General features: G+C 37.4%; 1 protein-coding gene across 2 annotated transcripts in view; it reads right to left on the bottom strand.

Annotated features, from left to right (window-relative positions):
* Positions 1 to 1,210: 1,210 nt before the first annotated feature.
* The window catches only part of tsc22d3 (TSC22 domain family, member 3), a 37,022-nt gene continuing 15,791 nt past the window's right edge, over positions 1,211 to 22,441 (bottom strand). The window contains exons 1-3 of one of the 2 annotated variants that reach the window (XM_038286552.1): positions 3,762 to 4,093; positions 3,380 to 3,431; positions 1,211 to 2,902 (exon numbers count right to left, since the gene is read on the bottom strand). In XM_038286552.1, the coding sequence (XP_038142480.1) occupies positions 2,633 to 2,902; positions 3,380 to 3,431; positions 3,762 to 3,886 (447 nt within the window). In that variant the 5' untranslated portion in view covers positions 3,887 to 4,093 and the 3' untranslated portion in view covers positions 1,211 to 2,632. Of the gene's footprint in view, positions 2,903 to 3,379; positions 3,432 to 3,761; positions 4,094 to 22,441 lie in introns of those variants that run through there. The other variant, XM_038286551.1, reaches the window with a different exon arrangement.

The following is a 22,441-nucleotide window of genomic DNA, read 5'->3' as shown; positions in this document are numbered from 1 at the left end:
TCTTGCAGATTCCAGTCTGAAGACAAACTTGCCTTCATTACTTAACTATCATTAGTGGATGTGCTGTTTTTCAGTCTGGAGTGTGGAAAATACTTGAGTATTGAATATAAACAATGACTGAGAATACAAGATTTCTCCTCTCCAAGCCTGAGGGGACAACTCTCAAATTTCTTTTGTGCAAACCTTTTTAAGATCTAGTCATGTATTTATAAAAGATCAACTTTTAATTTAAGATGAATGCAAATTATAAATATTCAAATATTTTTAAATAAAAACCTTGAATCTCTTTTAATATAATGCCCCAAACTAAAAAGATAATTGTTCAAATAATAGTCCTCTGAAATGACTTAAAATATGTATGAATATGGCCATCAGTAAACAACCAGCATCAAGAAAACCAAGGAAAACAACTGAGAGGTCAAGGTTGAAACTGTGGATGTGTTTAAAGCAGTGTTAGCTTTTTAAATTATATTTTAAGCTTTACATGCCCTTATTATATTCTGAAAATAAAAAATGTTTATTAGAACTGCAACCCAACAAGTGAGTTCATCTAGCAGACACACCAGAAAATGGGGTAGCTAAAAAAAAAAAAAAAAGCTAGTGGTGCAGTGAATCATAACTTTTCTGCATTTTTACTTAGAGTTTTGAAAAGTCAAGTATTTATCATATACTAGAATAAATTTAACCACAAGTAAGATGTAGCATAATTGTTAAAAGAATACAAAAAATATAACTCCACTATTCACTTCACTATGTTTTCCTCACAGTCCATTTAGGTGCTTTAGGAATAGTAGAGTTAATACCGTGCCACATCATGCATAGTGTAAAAATAGGGGGAAGGAGCATCAGTGACGCTTTAGTTAAGCATGATCTAGTAAACTGATCAGAATAGCTTGTAAAATGGTGGATTCTGACGGAAAAAAAAATGCTAAATGGTGTAAAGATTTAAAACTGGTTCAAAATATTCTTTTCCGGCAGGAGGTGTCTAATGGGACTTCTGTAATCAGAATATTTTCAAGCCTACAAGTACCATTACATATCAATGTTTGAATTATAGGCCCTGATATAGTAATGATAATTTTTTCATGTCTTGTCCAATTAGAGTTAATAAAGTTCTTAACTTTACACCCGCTTAGTTTTAATGAAGTTCAGCAAAATCATCTGATTATAGAATCATGTAAGAATTAGAAGTCAAAGACCAACAACTTGATATATTATGTAAACATACGGTTTATTGCAAATGTGCAGTCATATCCACAAACCACAGCTGGTCAACTGTTTCGAGGACAATTTACAGCAACATCGTCTTACAAAAATAAAGCAACAAACAATAACAACATTTAGCACTAACAACAAAGAAGACTTCTTCCTGTGAAGTTCTTAAACGTGGTCCTCATTTGGTTAGCTTTTGTTGCTGTGTGAAAATAAGTCTTTGGTAGCTGGATAAACAACAGCAACATTCAAAGTCTTGTCAGAAATGCGATCATCGCTTACAGGCACTGTTGTCGTGCCATTGTTTTCAAGGTCCCAACTCATTAAGGAAAGAGATCAGATACTGGACGGCACTACTTACAAACAAAACAGAAAACAATCAGGAGTGCATAGGCTGCTGGAAATACAGCTGTCTGCTTGCAAACCATCCTAACAGTGTTTACCTAAAGTAATTTCATCTGTATGTACATTGTAGTTTTCCTTGAGTTAGGCAAACCAAACGGCAAATATGGACGGACCTGTAACAAAGACAGCTTCCAAAAGCCTAAAACATTCCTCCTATAGTACAAGACACATGATTTTTGTTCTGAATTTAACAAAAACAGAAGATAAGCAGAATTAGTTGTCCCCCTCATAAGCAGCAAGCCCCAACAGCAAACAATACAATTTATGAGATATTACAGTATACTGGTTAGTTTACTGCAGCAGTTCATCAGCTTTGATGGAGTACACTGCTTTGATCTCCACCTTGGTAGCTTATCCTGTGTATTTTCCTTGTTATGCTTAAGATGGACAGGAAAATGGCAGCCATACACTATAGGTAGATTAAAAAGTCCTTATATGTCTGAAATGTGCAGCTGGTAGTCCTTTGAAGTATTTTGAGATGGCTTGAATCCACACGAATGGGGCTGATCTTGTTGAGACTTGGAGGACCATCACAGATGGGTCTCCTCTGGGTCATGAGGGAGCAAAGTCCCAGCACTTTCCAGGTTAGCACCTGCAGGGCAAGCCCAATCAACACCTCCTCACCCTCTCTACCTCAACATAGGAAAAAGAGGAGGGTGTTTTTTTTATTGGGAGAGTTTGGCCAGGTAGGGAAATCCCCTACCCGCTGTCTAGGCTAGTCTGCCCTCTCTACGCTTAATGCTCATGCCTAAGAAGAGAGACTACGACAAAGAGCTGGATGATACACAGGACAGGCCTGACTTGGCACCAGTTTTAGAGCGTCTCTAGTTCTGGTTATGTGCTTATCAGAATCAACAGTTCATTCGAGTCCCATCAATCATTCAGAGCACCGATGATTCTTCTTCGCTGTCTCGAAGGGGTCTCGACGGCGGCGATTTAGTAACGCTTACGTTCAAAAAACGAGGTCCACGACTGGAAGGAGAAAGTGGCTCTGCCCGCCCCAAGGCAGAGCCACTTATACAGCAGAGCCAGTGGTGTGGCTACAGCTCTGCAGCTGATTCTGTTGATGTCCCTCTTGGGTCACCTGGACGTTCTGATTGTCCAAAAGCACGTCCGTCGGGATGCGGGACTGGAATTTCTCCAGCTGCTCCGGGCTGGCCAGGTTCTTGAGGAGGTAGTTCTCCCTCTCAAGCAGGTTGTTCTTCTCCGCCAGCTCCTTGATCTGCTCCTTGAGGATCTCCACCTCCTCACGGACAGCATACATCAGGTGGTTCTTGACAAGATCCTGATATGGCAAAAAGGGATTAATTAGACTTGCAAGAATTGAAAAAAAAAAAACTAAATTTTATAAAACTAATATGCTTATCGCCAAACTAACTCATGCATTTGGTTTTCTAGGAGATATAGAATCTTCCCTGTCTCTTATAGCACCAAAGTAGCATGGAATAGTACTTTCTATGCATTCCTTTTGTTTTGCTTCTTGCACTCTGTTTACTCTGAGATGTGAAACAAACATGAAGCAGCTTGAGCCTGTGGCTCACAGCTGGGGCTTCCCGCTGCTTTTATTTATCAATAGCTTTTTTTTTTAGTCAAACAATCCATATGTGCTCTGATTGCATGCATTCTGTATTTAAAAGTCGTATAAAAGCTGTAACATCCCGTATAGGTCAGCTACAATAGTTTGTCTAAAATATGCATGAGCCCTACTGGTTCACCTTTCTGCACCTATAAGAATTGTGTTTGCTGTTGCTGCTCTGCTTACCATGGCCTGCTCGATCTTGTTGTCAATGGCCACCACGCTAGCACCAGAGGCACTGCAAACAGGAAGAGAGAGAGCCATAAATTCACAGTCCATAAACACCGTTAAATCCACATGCACAGCTTCTTCCAGACGTCACACATCAGACAGTGAAACTAAAAGCTGCAAGAAGCGAAAGCGATGCTTTTTCAGATCTATTACAATGTTATAAGCGAAGGAAAGTTAAAAGCAGCCAAGATAATCCTTCAATGGAAGTATAAGTTTAACAATAAACAGCATCAGACGGTAGTTTGTTGAAAACAATAATCAACTGGCGTCGCCCCGAGTTAATAACAGGTTAATAACGGGTTAACAACCTCGCACTCAGCTTAATAAATCTATGTACCTGTTGTCAAGTTTGACCGAAACGACATCTCCTCCGAGCAGCGAGGAGAAGAAAGAGATGGAGAAGTTGTGCAGCTCATAAACAGCCACCTCCATCGGGGTCTTAGCGAACATCTCTGTGCTCATGTTGAAGACCACACTCGTTTGGATGATGCTTCTCGCCACGATTGCGACTTTGTAGGTCACCGAAGTGAGTCAGTTAAGTAGGGATCCGGTTCGGTTGGTCGGGTTATAAGCAGCGATGCACGCTCTCTTTGTAAGGAGCTGAGTGCTGTGTCGGGTTTCTCTGTGAAGCTTCGCCGGTTCTTCTGAGCGGCTGTCTGTTGCTATTTCTGCCTCCGGCTTGTATTTGTAAGGCTGGTTTTTGTGACGTTTGTATAAATTATGCAGATTAGCTATAGCGGCAGAGAATAGGAAGAAGGGGGCAGAGCTTCAGCTGCCTTCAAGGGCCATCAGGAAAAACAAATCACTAATGAGCCATATTTTTAGGTTCTGATAAATACGCCCCCCTTTGCTTTTACATTATGCAACATAGTACACATTGTTCCGTAGGGTCCATAACGCGTCTAATTCACCGTGCTATCTTTAAACACGTAAATAGTTTCATCATGAGGATCTGCGCGCAGTATTTTTCCTTTTTTTATGACTGTTTATGAAGTTGAAAACAGCAAAACGATCACCTATAATGCACTGTGGAAAGGCTCACTGTTAAAAAGACACTTTATAAGCATTCCGGTCATAATAAGCATCATAACATCACCAAATGTTTAAGTACAAGGTTGTTTTCAGTTCTTCTATTTCCAGATAAGTTATAATATCTACTGTGCAATGCGTCAGCGCTCATATAGATCGGGTTTTCTCTGAAACACAAACAAGCTCTAAAATAACGACCGGTGAAATGAGCCTTTGAACGCAGCACCGCCAGTGCCCCCCTTCTGAACTTCTGTACTTTTTTCGAGTACTTTATGCAGTTAACCCACAAACGGAGACGTGCTGAAAATCTAACCGAGCGAACACTAAAAGATCTTTTGCATATGAGTAAATAAGGTGGCCCTATTGTTCAAAACAGCAGCAAAAAAGTAAAAAGCTTATTTTATTTATCAAATGTTGCACGCACCACACGTTTATTTAAGCGAATTTTAAATTACAATCTGGTTTATAGGAGGGATTAGTTTATTAGATTTACCCTGATTTGCTCCTGAGAGCTTCTTGTTATCGTATCATTTCCTTGAACAGTGCAGGTTTCTATCAGCAGTGTGGACCCCTGATAAAGTACAACATTGGGTACAAGAGTGACGAGAACGTGTTGTCCCCAAAATTTGTCCTCTACATTGTTTATCATAAAAGTCTATAGTATTATTGGATGTTTTTTCAACAACCAGAGCACATGCCCACCTACAGTTTATATAGGTATTTTTCCATCCTATACTTTGGTAGATTTCCTACAATTATATCCGAACTTCACCTCCCCCTAGTGGTGAGAACGGAAGTTACATTGTACTGTAATATCCATATATATATTTTTTTCCCCTTTGTGGATTTTTCCATTCACCTACTTGTAGCAAATCCTTACTTATTCTAAATCAATATATGCTATTCACACAATCATACATTAATGTTTATATGTCACATTCCTGGAAAAACAGTTATATGTGTACAACAAAAACACAAGGATTATTTTTGTAACATAAATGTAGGTCATTATATCTGCGATGAGCACCCCTATAACCATGCAAAGTATAAATAACCACTCATTGATCCCTGCTCTTTATTGCTTATCCTTTTTGCACTACTGGTAGCATTTTAAAACTTTTTCACATCTCACACAATTCTACTTGGTTTTTTCCAAACTAATAAACAGATTGTGGGCAGCAGTAAAAGCTGATAAAGCACATAAAATGTCAACATACTTTTTTTCCACTGAGTAGCACCTAAATTTGCTGTTAGATGTGTTTATGCTCTATGCAAAGTTAATCAGCTTTAATGTCATTGCTCAACACCATTCAGCTGTCTCTCTGTGTACTCATTTCTAACTGCAGTTTACTGATACTGTATTGATGATGAGCCGGAAACTTTCTTTCTTTGGGAACACCGCTGCGTAAAACATTCTCTTCTACTCACAGTAATAGAAGAACATTCTAAGTTAGTCAGTAACTTCTTTGGAATTCATCCATAGAGTGTTTTTTTGATCCATCTCTAGGAGCGTTCCCTTTTGTCTCATACATATCCAATCACAGCACATCAGGTAGTATTTAAAAACAGCTATTCAATATATACCAACACAAAGTAGTTCATAGTTATAATGTGGAATAAAAACACAGTTTTAAAAATCTAATTTTTTACAAAAACACTTCCAAAACATGTGCTGTGCAAATCTATTCATCTTGCCAAATCAATGCCGCGTTGAACCCATCTTTTAATCATATTATAGGGGGTATACCTCTAAAGCCGTACATATCAAGGGAGTTTTTCCCCTTTCTACTCAAAGAACTGCTTAAATACATTCAAACCGAGAATTACAGGGAAAATTATATTTAAAGTCTTGTGTCAGGTTTTCAATTGGATTTACATTTGGACTTTGACTGGGCCATTCTGTAATTTTAATCGTTTCTGTAATTTTAATGGCCACCCCCACCAGCAATGGTGGGGGTGGCCATTGCTGTATGTGGCCTCATTTTATCCCATTGATCTGGGGGGCCTCTGAATATCTGGGGCTGGGTTCGCCTCTTTATTGATCCTGGGCCCTGTCAGAGGAGTGTGGCGCAGTCCACACCTGCTATTAAGCATATTTTCCTTCTGAAGATGTTTTGTAACTCCTTTATGCTCTAGCATGCCCATGCATACAAACCACAGGATTTTGGTTTCAGGTGTTTGAGGATATACATAAATACTAAATACTAAGCTGCAGCTACAGATATTTACCACCCTAAATAATATTGTGTAATCACCATAGATTTTGCAATCCACACACATGGATATCTAAATTACACCCTGGAAGGGTTTCAATGCTTTCAATAATTTGGTTGTCTGTTGTCTTCTATCTATTGTATATCTTCTTTGTTGACTACCTTTGCAGTTTTGTTTTATTTTTTGGTTTTCATGCACTCTTTCCTGTCTCTATCTTTTTCTCTGTCTACTTATTTCCTATACCCTCTTTATTTCTCACATCCTTAATAATTTTCAATAAAGTTTCATATAAAAGTAACAAGCAGAATCTTATAGCAACAGTCATAATGGTCTGCTTGTGAAAGCGAAGCTGTTGGGCTATCGTCTAGGACACAAAAAACAAACATTTAAATAGTTTGACTGTAGTCTCTGTCCAACCAGCTTCATAGTCATGCTGAGGAAACATATTCCTAACATATCCCCCACCATACTTGACAACTGAACAGGTATGTTCAGGATGATTCAGAGTTTTTGTATGTTTGCTTTTTTATTTATTTTTTAAGCTCACATTGCCTTTTTTACAAAAGGCCAAAACGTTCAGTTTGGGTCTTATCTGACAGCCTTTTTAAAAAGGTTTTTTGCCCCCAACCTGTTGAAGTTGTTGCAAACTGCAAACTCTTCTACACACTCCTGTAAATGCTGAGCGCAACGAGTTGGTCAATCAGCAAATTCTTTCTTTTAACTTTTCTACAACTCCCATACTAGTCTGCTGTTTTCCCTTAATTTTTGTGATGCTGTTTGCTCTCTAATATTCAATAGCAGACCTTGGTGGCCTTTACAGCACAGCTGTTTTTTTTTTTTTTTTTTTGCTCCGCTTTTATTTAGGGAAGGAGAATAATATGAATTAGTATGTCCCCAGCCTGTTTCTAGATTGTTCCATCTTTTGGTTTTCTTTTCGGTGACAGCTCATGTTTAATGCTTGTCATTTGTATTCAATGAGTCACGCTATAGCCACACTTCCCATCAAATGTCTTTAGCTCCAAAGCCAAACATGTTATATCATAAGTTCATCCCCAATGATGGCTGAAAACGAAACAATGAGTCATGCTGCCAACTGTTTAGCTCTTGCTAGAAGCAACATGTCTAGGTTTTGACAGAATAATTTCAAGAAGAATGCAGCAGCGACTGCCAAAAATGCAAATGGTTAATTCAAAAGAGGCCACATGAAACAAACAAGAACATGTACATTGTTTTTGACTTGCTTTCTTGCTATTTCTCTTTTCTTTTCCAAGAGTTTGTAATATGTTGCCTTTTAGGAGTGTGATCTACCAATGTGCATAACCGCCAACGGCTGCAGCCAGAGGCTATCTCAAAGGGTGCTGATCTCAAAGGAAGCCGTCCATGTGGGCAACAACACTGACTACAAACAGTGAATACTAAATGGTCTCTACACACCAGGACACCCAGAGGCAGTCGTTACCACATCTTCTTCAGTCTCCTGAGCAGCAAATAATAAGGCTCATAGCTTGACTGTTTCTAATGAGATGTGTTATTACATCTAACAAACTGTCAGCATGTGCCTTTCAGTTGGAAATAGCAATTCGCTGCAAGGTATTTGATGAACAATTACATGACTACCATTGAAATCCAGTATCATTTGTGATCATCGCTGGAAGGAGAAAAACAAATAACGTGCACAACTGTTTTATCAACACAGCATGAATGAGAAAATGGAAATAAGTACGAGCTTTCAACATTAACAGGCAACAAATCCCTGAAATTGCTGCCATCTTGATGATTGATACATACATGTATCTAGAAATGTGTATTACTTGTTTCCAAATGTGAGAAGATGGGCTAAAAAAAATCCTCCCCATTATCTCTTTGGACTAAACAGGGTTCTCTTGATGCTTTTCCATTCAAAATAAGGTAAGCCCATTGTATTTAAGGTTGTAGAAGACAGCATGTTGCTAAAGGACAGGATTTGTTCTATTGTCTTTATAGCACTCTTTTTTAGCATTCATATTGTATAGAAAAATTGTCATAGATGCAATATCTTCGCATTTGAAGGTCTTCTGTAGTAATGATGCCATCTGCCATATATATTGTTTGTGTAACTACAGTGCTCATATGGTGAAAGTGTTTTTGCCACGCAATTTACTTTTGTATTAAATTTTTTTGCTCACCAGTTGACCAAATTGTGAATTATAAAGGGTCAAGTATAGGGCAAATCTGCTGCCAGAGCATTTTTTCTCTTTAAGCATTTTGTTTTCAGGACTCATCAAACTGAAAGGTGAGGTACCTCATATGTGCCTTATATAAGATACACGATAATACTGGCGAATGTTGCCATAGTAATATGTATATGTAATTTTTTTGCTGAATAAAACAAGCATCACAAAGTATATTATAAATATAGGTAGCTTTAATGCTCACCATACTTGTACTTAACTTTATAACTATTTTTGCAATCACAGCAGCATTCTGTGGCATATATATTACATACAGAGTTTTTGCCTTACAAATAAATGTGCTATACGTCGTGTAGCCCTACCTGGTATAAAGAATAGGAAATAGTTTGTTTCTTTGGTTGTTTTGCTCTCTTTTAAGACAAGTTTAACATTTATTTATCATATTTTACTGGATAAAATCAATGTTTTAGTGAAAGAAATTTAACAAATATCCATTAACAACATTAACAGCTGCTGACATATTGCCTCTTTTCTACCAATTTGCTTTTGATCTGAACAGCTGCTATGCCACCATCATGCCAAATTTTCTGTTAAATACAAGAAAAAGATCCCTCCCCACCTATTCTGCCTTCACTTACCGGCGATCTGGCCTTTTGAAGAGGCTAGGCGAGTATGGGGGCGAGTAGCTCACAGTTCTGTCTGGAAAGCCTAAAGGAAAATGTGGATGGTAGTAAAAGAATCTCTGAGGCGGCTCGATCACCTGAAGAGGTGTCACTATCCTAGGAGAGGGTGGCTTCGCTCCAGCAGAGGAAACTCCTGTGGGACACGTCTGAGACTGTCCCATGGTGGCGTTTGTATGAAGTGGAAGTAAAGGCTGTGAGAAACTCTAGGCTGTTTTCACCCAGTTCTATGGGTGATTGTACCCAACAACTCTGTTGTCAGTGCACAAAGAGATAATTGAACAATGACAATACCAGTGGCTCTGCAACCATGTCTGTGAGTGCCATTCTCAGACTGATACTTGCATGATGTGACTCTAGTCAAATGGAATACAATAGTCCCTGAGTCCAGATAAAGATGGCCATTCTCTGAAATGGCTCTAGTTTTTTCATGCCTGCATTGTAGTTTGTCTCTTTCGGACAGATGAGATAAAATTTCTATTTCAGCAGTCAAATATCAGGCTGGTCTGATTCCTGTATAGTGCTCACTTATGCTGCTTGAAAATGGACTCTACACTGGCGAAGGGGTAAAACGCATGACCCATGTCAAGAGTCCCAAATTCTAAATGCGGTTATCCTCAATTCATATCTTGACCCATGGATCCCCCCCCTCCTTTTATTTTTCCTGTAAGCATAATCTCCATTGATGCCTCAAGTTCCAAAGAATGCTTGCTATTTTCGTAAGCTTAGTTCGAACTTTTACAGAGAATGAAACTGGTCAAACAACATTTGACATATTGGAATGTGTTGCTTGCAAAAGCAATCTGAAACAGATAGACGAGTCTAATTGCTCACAGTGTAATATTTCTTATTGTATTTGGGGTGTTAAAGAAATCCTTCAAAGCTCCGGGTTTGCCTGAGGCATTAATCTTCTTTTGTCATAGAAGATATATTTGTTTGAACTGTCACTGCTTTGAAAAAAAAGGTCTAAAAAGCACTTTGGACTTGACAAATTGCACGCCTCTTTCCAGTTTGACAGCTCTGAATTAACAACTCATTTGACAGCTCTGCATAAGCATCTCACGTCTCTCTTTGAGCTTAATCTTGTCTGCTGGCAAGAATGATGTGACATTTGACATCTCATCCCCATTACTGAACAGAGACGTCTGGTGTCAAAGGTAGCCTCATACCTTAAAACCTGATTTTGTATTTTGTGGAACATTAACCAAGTCTGTCACAGACAAAGAAACCTTTCATTCTACTCTTTTCTAAAGAATAATAAAACTTATAATCAAAAACATAGTTCAGTAGCATTAAACAGTGAGATATTAGCTTCAAGGTCATATACAAGCAGAGTGACATTGTATATTTCCTGAAACTTGCTGCATTGTAGGGTTAGTCAGTTCAGTGTCTAGTCATGATTAATCATTTTCTCACTGTTTGTTCTTATACTGTAAGCCATCATATTGAACTTTAGCTAATGTTTATACATTTTTATTATTTTTTAATTTTCTTCAACATATCAAAGGTGCTTCAAAGTAATCATACAGAGTTTTGACATTTTGTATCAAGTTTAGCCTTCTATTAAGAGTGGTTTCTTTATTTTATTCACGTATTTGCACTACTGCAATCAGCTTCAAATAGGGGTTAGGAAGATCGGAAACAAAAGCTATTTTTACAATTGTATTATGGTCCGAAAGCAGATGGTACTTTCAGGGTTCCCTATAGTCCCTGAAAGTCCTGGTTGCCATACAACTTTATGCAAACAACAGCAAAGTATGTTATCTTTTTTATTAAAAAACATCCAACAGAATTATTCTTAACTGTAATGTTCTTCTAGAGGTCATCAGAAAAAAATGCAGGTGAAATCAGTTATTCTTCCTGTCTACATATAAGCTAGTGTTTCCATTGCTGCATGCTAGATGCTACAGGAATTCACTAAGCATAGTTGGTTCTATATTCGTTTGACTGTTCCATGATTTTCCATATAGAAATCGTTTAGGAATATACAATGTCTCCTAAGGCACTGCTTAGACAGATTATGGCCACTAAAGTTAAATGGTATCAACACCAGGAAAATCATAGCTTAGTAGAGTTCTAATAGAGATATATGCCTAGATTTAATCAGTAACATTACTTACTGTTCGTGTTGAGCGTTATTCTTATATCTGGGACATGTCTGCACCCTGTGAAGCAGCGTTTTTGCACTGCACATAATTTTCTAGCCTATGATTATTACATTTCCAACAGCCGTTTATACCTTTATTCAGTCAACATAATTGCACAGTTTACTAGAGACCCTGACCTTTAGCAAAACAACACTTTGCTGGAACTAAAAGATGCGGACTAGTAGAAAATGTGGCAAATGATGCTGTGCTAAGAAGATTGTTGCTCAGGGAGTTTGTAACATTGGGAGCCACAGCATGGCTCAGCAGAGGTCAAATATTTTTCAAGCAGATAAATAAAGATTTATCTTGTGACCTATTAAGCTCAATGTTCCAGTTAGATTTATTGCTAAATTTCTGTTGGAGTTCATATCATATGGAAAAGAACTCTTATCAGACAATATTCATATATCAAGGTCACATATCATCATGTCAAGTTATATAAACTGTAGTGTTGCAATAGAGGCTCTGTAATTTAAATTTTCTCATGTTATTTCAATAGGTGCATTTTTTTTAACCCTAAAGCTGCACTGAAAAGCCAACAAAATATAAATGAAACTGATATTTACATCTAACTTTATGAAAAATTGTTTTTGAAATTAGGCTCAAAGCTTAATGTGTTGCATGTCTGATACACCTCCCTGTTAAAATGCTTGAATACAAAGACATCTGTGTAACTTATGTCCTTGAATATTAAAGTGCACTGAAGGTCTCAGCTGTCAGTGTGTGAAGGTCATTAGACGACACACACCACATACGTATACAGTTAGAGTAATGGATTTTATTTTAGCCAAATGAAGCAAAAAAAAAAAAAAAGCTAAATAAGAAAACCAGTTGCTACATGCTTTGGGCTCCTAAACACTTGGTGTTTAATTGCTAATCTATCATCTGTTGAGCATCAGAGGGTAATTATGGTTAGCAAGGCTTTAACCGAGTGAAGCGGTTGCTGCAAATTGTTTTACTAAAAATAATAACTTGAAGCATATACTGGCTTTTATAGCATATTTAACCAAATGCAGATGCATGGCCTTCAACAACAAACGGAATTCTTGAGGATTTTTATCAAGCTAAAGTTTTTGTTGTAGTTTTCCCGCTCTCCCTTATGTGGTAAACTATATGTCTACATATAATTATCTTATGCAATATTCTTTCCCATCATCTTTCCTCTTAATTCTTTTTTTTTTTACATCCATCTTGCTGAGCTTGCAGCTGTGTGACCCAAGTCACAAACAACTGGAACACTGGAGCGACTCAGGCCCTCGATGGGCTGCCCCCTGGCGTGCGATTATGTGCTTAGATGTGTTTTTGTTTTCCAGTACGTACACTGATGCATGGTGCTTGCCACACACTTGTACGCCTACGTGGCCTGCTCCTGCACGTCCCACTTTGTCAGCAAGATCTGGATTTAACTGGATGATAGGCACCCTGCGAACTCTCAATGTCAGTGTCATCCAAACACTAAGTCGTTCCCACAGACTCCTGCAGGCTCCTCCGCTGAGCTTTAAAGCTAATCCTTTGTCACCTGTGAAATGACGACGGGGTGGTGACTAAGTTCCCATGGTTAATAGGATACAAGTCACTGGCAGTCATTCTGGTGACAATTTAAATAGAAAGTTTAACAGCTATGCAAATGAGCAATAAGTACACATTTTCTGTGTCTAAAAATTATGGATATATTTTCATGTGTTTCATGATTTCTTTCATTTAATTTGTGGAGCTGGTGTTTAAAATCTTTATTAAACTGTTAAATATCCTGTAAAGCACCTATAAGAAAAGCGGCTTACCTTTTTTTGGACAAGTCACTGATATCAGTAACCAGTCATGACTTCTTCCACTCTTATTCATACTAGCCTGAGGATATTAAGTCAGACTGATCTTTTCACAAGCCACACAAAGTATGTTATACAGCACTTAAAAGACTACAGGAATAACTCGGATCAAACAAATGTAACGCATCATGACAAACATGACTTGTATGCATGTAATTTGTCTACAGAACTTATGGAGATGATTTTCATTAAAACCAAGGTTGGCAGCTGCAGAATACCCATCCCTTTCGTACAGTCCCATGTTATCATAGCAGGCTTCAATACTAAGAAATGGATACTCGAGGTGAGCAAAATAGAAAGAAAGAAATGTAATTTTGAAATACGCAAAATTTTTTTGTGGAGTATTGGCCAAGTGCTTAAAGAGCAAGCCGTAAAAATGTACGTTTGAAAGTCAGTCTATCATGCTAGTTCAGAACACTCCTGAGGCAAAAGTGTATTTTATAACCCTTTAAACTTGACATTTATATTATGATGGCTAAACAAAATCTGGTTTTTGGTGGTAAAGTATGTGGTTGTTGTGTTATTCAGTTATTCAGCAGTGGCAGCCTCAAGTCTATATAGACTGATCCTATGTGCTTTTCTTTTTGGAGAGTTTTACCATTTAAAGTTGATACTGTTTTAAATTTTCAGACATGTGGTCTAAAATCCCCTCCTACATTTTTTTCTCTGAAATAATAGAAATGAACAGTTGTGTATACATGCTTCAAGCGCCACTATGGCTTGTTTCTTATTCACTTACCAGACTAGTTAAGCTTTAGTCTTTTTTAAATTATCTTAATTCATTTATTGCAGGTTCCATCAGGTCCAGATGTCTGTATGCATTAGCATTTTAGCAGAAGCAACTGCAGTAAAATGTCAAAATCCTGTTTTAAAGTAACCATAAATGGTTAGAGTGAGTACAAGAGAGAAACCAAACTGTTCAATTTGAAAACCTGCCTGTTAAAAGATGTAGTAGATATCGCATTTACTTGCAGCCTTTTATGTTTCCTTTGGTAGAAGTGATAACTTATTTGTATTTAAACTTCAAGCAACACAATAAACCCAGAATAAAGCTACGTTGGGTTTATATTAACAACCATCCATAAATTCGGCTCAATTTATTGCAGCTATTTGGGAGCTGAACTCACCATAAAAGCAAAATTTCTTATTTTGATCACCAGGGCTCCCGATGTATTTTATGGTGTCATTGTAAGGTAGTACTAAGGGGGAGTCAAGCCTATTCGGCACCTCTTACAGCTTTGCCTTTGAGCGAACTGTAAATATTAAAAGCATTGAACCTCACACCACTAAAAACCGCTGAGCTGAACACAGAGGAGCAGAGAGGATTTCACTTATACAGAGGAAAGGCGAAGCGTGAGAGAGCCTGATGACTGCAATATTTCCTCAGCCTGTCTGCCTGGTGAGAGTCCCCAACCGGCAGGGGACAGCGTGAGACAAATAGGGACAGATGTGCATACTGGAAGGAAACATGTTGATTTAGAGCAGAGCAAGGCCGTTGCAGCTCTGTCTGCTTTAAGACAAACTAAGATGTGTGTCCGGCTGTCGCCCACCAAGGTCAGTTTCTGAGTCATATGAATTTGCCTGCAGATGCATTTACCTTCTAAAGGAATTATTGTATGGGAAAAAACTGCAACCGTCATAATACATATTTTTATATTTTAATCAAAGCTGTTTTAATGCTCCTGCTTTTTTTTCTGTCTAAAAGGCCACACTTGACTAATAATGAAGACGCTGCAGTCAATACACTTTAATTATTCTGCTCTATGTTATCCATACAGTACAAGTAGCATTTCTTTCTTGTATTAATAGATAAAGCTGGTCTGTTTTGTAAGATGCTAAGCTGTAGTCACAAATTATGAATGTGGTTTAAAATGGCTGCACCGCTCTGTTTTTGTATTTTACTATCTATAGTTTTTAGATGAACATCTTATCCCTGTTTTGTTCCATTGAAGGGTTGATAAGAGTTCTGTCACCAAAGTACAAACAAAAATGAATCCATATGGCCAAGAGGTGATTGTAGCACTTTTACTATTTCAGAAATGTTAAAGAAAATGCTGTTTTGCTCTAATGGACATTAATCCCTCAAATTCAAATAGATTCATTTATGTATGCCTTAATTGAGAGCTAACTAATCATGAGCACTGATTAAACAATTAGTTGCCCTCTTATCTTATATATTGAGCTGAAAGTTCCAAAAAATCTGCAATTATTAGGTTTGCTTATTATGAGTCCTTGAGGTACATTTTAGGTTTTATACAATTTCAACCAACCCAACAGTCTGGTATTTTTTTTAATCATGTATTATAATGAAATTTATATTAAGATTTTATAGTAGTAAAAGAACATTCATTTTTGTCTGTTTGTTCCGATGATTTAGAAACGGTAAAATTTCTCAGTACCAAACTTAAAAAAATGAAGAAGACTTTCTCAGCATTGTTTTTTATGATTTGTGGATCCTGTAGAACTAGTAGTTTTACCTAAATGTCAAGCATATAGAAACTTTCAAAAAAGCAAAGTCTAAAAACTCTGGAATGTTTAAATTACAATTTTCTGGGAAAATTTGAGTCTAGTTTCAGATTAATCTCAAACAGTTTTTTAATGTAAGTCCCCAGTGCATAAAACTATGGTCATTCTTTTTTTGAAATTGTTTAAATTATCAGGATGGAGGAAAGTTAATCAGTTTAAATGGTTAATGACTGTAAATATCTTACTGCATGTTTATTATACACTCGTCACAACTGATTAAAAAATCATTCTACTACTAATACTTTACTTTATTTTCCACTTTACATAAAAAATTCTGCAAAAATAGATGGTTAAAAATGGTTAAAAGCTCAAATTCTCTAATTGCTCAAAGTGTTAAATATGCAATTCTTTAGGCCTCTGTTTCTTTCAACAAACAGGAAATGCCTGCACTTGAAGTAACTACCGAGTCCACAATCGCTCTACACACAGGACGAACTCTCTGTACATGTACCTTGGCTCATCTAAAACTCACACAGAAACGAGTAAACAAGGCCTGCTATCCCGGTCATTGTAGGCTCGGGCTAAATCTGCTGGCCTCCACCGTGTACACAAGGGGTACAAAGTTCACCTTTGAAACCAGGGAACACTCGTCTATCTGTTCTGCACGCACACTTTGTACAGGTACACTGATCAGTCAAAGCCCAGTGCAAGTGAAGGTGTGCATTCAAGCGTGGATGTCAGAGATTCCCAACAATGCATGCAGGCCAAAAGGATAAGGATGCTTCTCAACACAAAGACGTATGTGCGTGCAAAAAAGGGACAGACCAGTGAATGCTGTGATGTACGCAAACAAAAGCTCAGATGTGCGTATGAATGTGGACACCACAGTCTGCTTTTTTATTGCACACAAACAGTTTTTTTTCCCTAAACCTAGCTCTATGCAAAAAATTTTTAATCTTCACTAAGATCTTTTTTAATTGCAATAAAAACAGACATAATGATTTATTGTGCGTAACATGGAAATCAAGCAGAACAGCTTTACAAAATGTTATTCTCTTATGTCTCTCATGTCAATCAACTAAAAAAACCATAAAAAAAAACAAGATGATACTAGACATGCCTGAAAAATCAGTTGCAGGGAAAGCTGCATCTGACGTAAAACGTTTTATCAGATCTGGCTCTTGAGTGAGAAAATGTGCGCAAGAGTTTCTTATTGTTTTGAAGACAAGCAGATTTCCCCATGTAAGCAGTATTTGGGAACTGAAATGTTGTTACTTTATCTCCATAATGAAATCACGCAGATCCTGCTTTGATGAATGAGATTTACCCCGTGATTATAGTGCCTTGGATTTACGCTGACTCATCAAGGCAAAGGAAAAACACTTGGAAACTGCAGAAAATGCAGCCGCTTGTTAATGCTAAAGGAACATAATATACTATGAAGCACTGAAATGTGGACAGAAATCACAAAAGTAGAGATGATCAGACAAGGAGAGGCCCACAAGGTCAAACATGCATTGCACACCACAAAGTTTGCTGCACTGCAGGGTTGTTCTTGGCTTTAACCCTGAAAAAACAGAAGTGCAAGATGCAAACGAAACATACCAGGCTTAAAGTCCATGAAGAACAACTGCACCCAAAAAAAGATATGAGCCAGCATGTTTGTAAGCCACTAATAAATCATCGTGTCCACCAAGCTAAATGCTGTTGATCTAAAGGTATCAAACAATAAAACTCTAGAATTCTATTACATAACCTTGCTATTGAGGACTAATAATGATACGTCCTTAATACTCAAGTTATTATTTATTGATTTTATTTATTGATTTATAGATGCTATTTAAATGAATATGAAATCAAAACATAAAATAAGTACATTCATTATCAATTAAGTTTTATAGTTTTAATTCAATGGGTAACAAAAAACTATGCTTAATTATGCGATTACATGCAAAATTACACAATTATTAAAATATTTTTTACTGAACCATTCTTAGTTGCATTATAATGTTAATTTACTTTATCTGTTACTATTTTCCTTCTTAATCAAAGGCTGCTGCTGTTATTGCCATAGACAAGGTGATTGTTTGAATTTCGCTATTTTGTCCATTTGAGAGTTATTTCTCATTGACAGATTATTGTCCAAAGAATGTCACCACAGAAGATAGTCACCAAATTAATCATATTAACATTATGTTTTTTTTATTTGCATATGTAATAGATGATTTTTCAAGTAAATAAAGATATGGTTTGATTTAAAATATTTTCTTAACTTATGTTAAAATCATCACATGCATAACTAACAATTGAAAAATGTATTTGTTTGCTTCTTGACGCTTTGACCCCGCCACCCCCTCCTGTATTTATTTGAGTGAAATGTAATAAGCACTATTGTAAAGGGCCTTTTAAAAAGGTTGCCTCATGTCTAATGCTTTTTGTCTTTACAAATGATACTCAGGAATTTTACAATACACCAAAGTCAGTTAGACTATTTTGGGGAACTATGCTCAAATTTGAGGAACTTAAACAAGAAAAAAAAAAAGAAACACCTGTCACAGGCTCTTCAGCAAACCCTGAACATGACACATACACATAATTTGAATGCGTGTCTCAAATCACCTCCTTGTTTTGTATCTTGGATCTGGTGGCTACCTTTCATGCCTGTGGTTTTACCTTTTTGTTAGACTGTAATTGCAGTCTGGCTACAGAAATGAAAAAAAAAAAAGGCACAACAAAAACAAAATGAAAGGATGCACACCTTTCCAAAGCAAACTCTTGTAGTGATAAAGATAGTGCTCACTTTTTTTCTTTTTTCAAATGCTATTTACCTTAATCATTTTTCAATATATTAGAAATTGTGCTGCTGTTGACTGGCCATTTAACTTCTGTGTCTTGCCTGCCACCTTGTGCACATCCATTTGTCCTACTGTCTCAACTCTGCAGCTCTTTTGTTAGGCCTGTTTCGCTGTTCATCTTCTCTGTCTGCATGGCTCACCTTCTTTAACAGCTGTTAGTATTATGAATCCTGTCTGTGCTCCACATCTCTTTGCAGTAAAGCCTTTCTGAGTGGCACGCTTCAGGAAAGTCTAACCCCGACTTTGTCTCATGATCATTATCCTGTCTCTGACCTGTCTCGTCACATTCCTAATTGCTGCCTGTTGTACAATCCTTGCCTATTTTTGGCACAGTTGCTGCTGTTGCACCACTGCAAGGACTCGAAAGAGACTGGTGGACAATGAACTTGTATACTGGTATTTACTCTGTAGGTGTACCATGTCGGGGCTGTGTTCCAGATGAAAGGTAAACATGCAACAAGGCTGCCCTGTCATGCCCTTCAAGCTTGGTGTTAAGAGAATGAAAAAATAATCGTTTTTTTTATTGTTTTTGTTCCCAAACGCATGCATGAACTAGTAGATGTTTGTTAACCACAGACAGGGAGAAAAAATGAACAAAGATAAGAAAATTTGCATGTGCATCTCTGGATGTGTTTAAATAGTGATCACACAAAGTGCCTTTATTTAAAACACACTTTGATTGCAGAAGAAAGAAACACACATTTCCTCACATCCCACAACACGCTCAGCCGATATTTCCTGTATTTGTATGCAAAAGGCAGCATGAAACTACAAGCCAGTCGGTGATCTGCATTTCTTAAGGTTTGCTTTAATTTCCGTCAACTCTGAGGTCAAGAGAAGCGATCACAGGCACAGGCAGGCAACACACGTCAAGCCAGGATATCAGTTTTCATTAGAGCACAGTTCACCCAGCGGAGGAGAGCTTCATGTCAAGAAGTCTGAGCAAAGCATGACCAAACACCAAAACAGGAAAATCCAAAAAGGAGGAAGAGAAAAGACAAGGAGGAGAAGGAGGGAAGATTGGGGGGAGGGCTTTCACAGCTGTTGTTAGGCAGTGTTTCCTCTGATAGATCTTGGCTGTACTCCCAGTTCTAACCCAAAAAAAAGACATGGTTACCTTGAGGTAAAAGGGGAGGGGAAAAAAGGTAATGGGGGTCATGTTGGGTTGTTAACAAAAAAAGGAAATAGATAGCTCTTACACTAAAATATAGGAATACTAGCATGGATTTCCCACAATCAAGAAAATGTGGGCAGCAGCACGATATTATGACAACCCACACTAAGTTAAAGCACTTAGTTTGTTGAAGGTACAACAGTAACTTACTTAAGGAAAACATGATGCATATGCACCAGACATATCTCAATATGATGCCTTCAAGTAAATAGTTTGCAGACATCTGCAAAACGTGTTAGCCTCTTATCCTAGGATCAAGATGATAAGAGGAATTTAAGTCTTTAATCTGTCCCACTGGATGTCTCAATGTGTTTGTGGAAACAGGTGCCACACACTGTTTATACTATTACACCAGGCCAGCAGTTTGCACAATTACTCTATTGTATTCCAATAACCATTATGATTGTAGACCAACACAGATTGTAGAAAATACACACCGAAAGAAATAAGTGGTCACAAAAAAAAGAAGTGACATAACCAAGCTTTTAATGTGTTTACATTCTGATAGTTCATACCTAAAATCACAAACAGTCCCCAACAAAAGTATTTATTTTTGCTGTATTGAAACCAACGTCTGTGTGGGTTTTTTTGTGGTGTTCAAGTGGAAAGTAAATACTCAGAAAAATCTGAATAATTGACCTCATACCTTTTGTTTATGCTGTTTTCTTTACAAGGAATAACCTCTATATAAAGAGAGCAAGGTGTGTATTTGTCTCCAGTCTTATTGGTCGATACTTTGTATAACCACCTTTTGCTGCAATTCCTATTGCCGTTCTTTTGGGGTATGTGTCTTCTAAAAGTTAAGTTTTGCCAATTCTATTATTCTAAATCATTCAAGCTCAGTCATTGTATATACATTATATAAATTTTATATACAAAAACATACAGCAATGGTCAGGTCCTCCAAGAGACTTATAATATGATTCAGGTTTATGCTTTGACAGGGCCATGTGTCTAAGATATGAATAAGCCTTGATCTAAATACTTCTGTTGCAGCTCTGGCTGCATGTTTAGGGTCCCTGTCCTGCTAGAAGGTGAATCTCAGCTAAAGCCTAAGTTTTTTTTTGCAAACTAATAGTTTTTATCCGTTTTTCGTCTCTTAACTTTAACATCAACTTTGACCTGAGCACAACCAGCATCATTTAAAATGCTGACTTCCGGCTATGGGTCGGTCAAAAATGACCAGTCACGATAGTTTCACTGTGCTTTAGTATTTAATTTTTTCAAGAAAAAGGTCTCAGTGTTAAATATAGAGGGAAGACTCTCCAGAACGCTTCTGATGTGTATTGCTGCTGCTTTTAATTGGTAGAAAAACACTCAGAAAAAAGAAAAACCTTCTCCAAATCTGACATCTTATCTAGACAAAATATCTAAATTTGAAAAGATTTTGATCTTGTAGGATTCCTAACTGGCAAAGAATCAAAAACTTCTTTTCACTATTGATCTAAGATAAAATAACTTCCTTTTCCTTACAAACCATAAGAAAGTGAATGTGAGAATAAAAGAATAAATACCGAAAAGCCTTTGTGAAAAACATGGTTCCAATACTACTGTGATTCAAGCTGCCTATTCAACAGGTAACACAATGAACTAAACCATGGAAGGATTGTTTTGCCAACACATTCCCAATATCTTTGTGTGTGTGTGTTTGTTGTGTAACGTGAGTTAAGAACAGGACAGCCTAGAGATCACTTACACTACAGCTACAGATCTTTTACGGTTGAAGGGTCAGAACATTTAACCATGGGTCGTCCTAATCCAGAAAAACCTAATCACTCATGGAGGGTTCGATAAATCAAAGCGAGGTTTTTTTTTAGCTTGCCCACATTTGTTTTTCTTCATAGATTCAAAAACAAAAAAGGTTGAGGTTGTATTTTATTAACTTTAAATTCATAAGTATAAATAAACCACTAAGAACATTCAAATTATGGAGCAGGCTGATACATGAGATGTTTACCTCGACAACAATACCTTAGAAACTTTTTGGGCAAGCATTCCTTCCAAAAGCATAACTTTTTAACATATTTTTCAAACCCTGAGTGAATATTGTTTTTTAATAATGACTCAGGGTTATAATGTGAGCGTGACTTCCACCCAGGCTAACCTGTAATCTCTGCACCTAATGATTTAATTGTAATCATCTTGGCACTGATTGCTGGCCTAATTACCGATTCCATTCACCTGTCTAACTCTGCCCGGTTTCTCATAACTGGTCATGTGATCCACCTGCCCCTGCTTCTATTCAAACTAATTTGTCCCAACTTCAAGTGCCAGATTATTCTTGAGCCTTTGGTGTAGAGAGTTTTTGAATGTAACTATAGTGTTCCGATTGCCTGATCCTGACCTGTTTCTGACTTTTAAGCCTACCTGCCCTGTTTGCCTGACATGTCTTCAGATTTCTGTTGAATTCTGTGGACTGAACCTGGATCTGCCGCTTGACTTCGCCTTGTGGATT

This window comes from Cyprinodon tularosa, unplaced genomic scaffold (genome assembly GCF_016077235.1).
Source record: "Cyprinodon tularosa strain WSP-4 unplaced genomic scaffold, ASM1607723v1 ctg228, whole genome shotgun sequence".
Classification (NCBI taxonomy): Eukaryota; Metazoa; Chordata; class Actinopteri; order Cyprinodontiformes; family Cyprinodontidae; genus Cyprinodon; species Cyprinodon tularosa.
The sequence above is the reverse complement of the archived record's forward strand: the minus strand, read 5'-3'. Positions and strand labels throughout refer to the sequence as shown.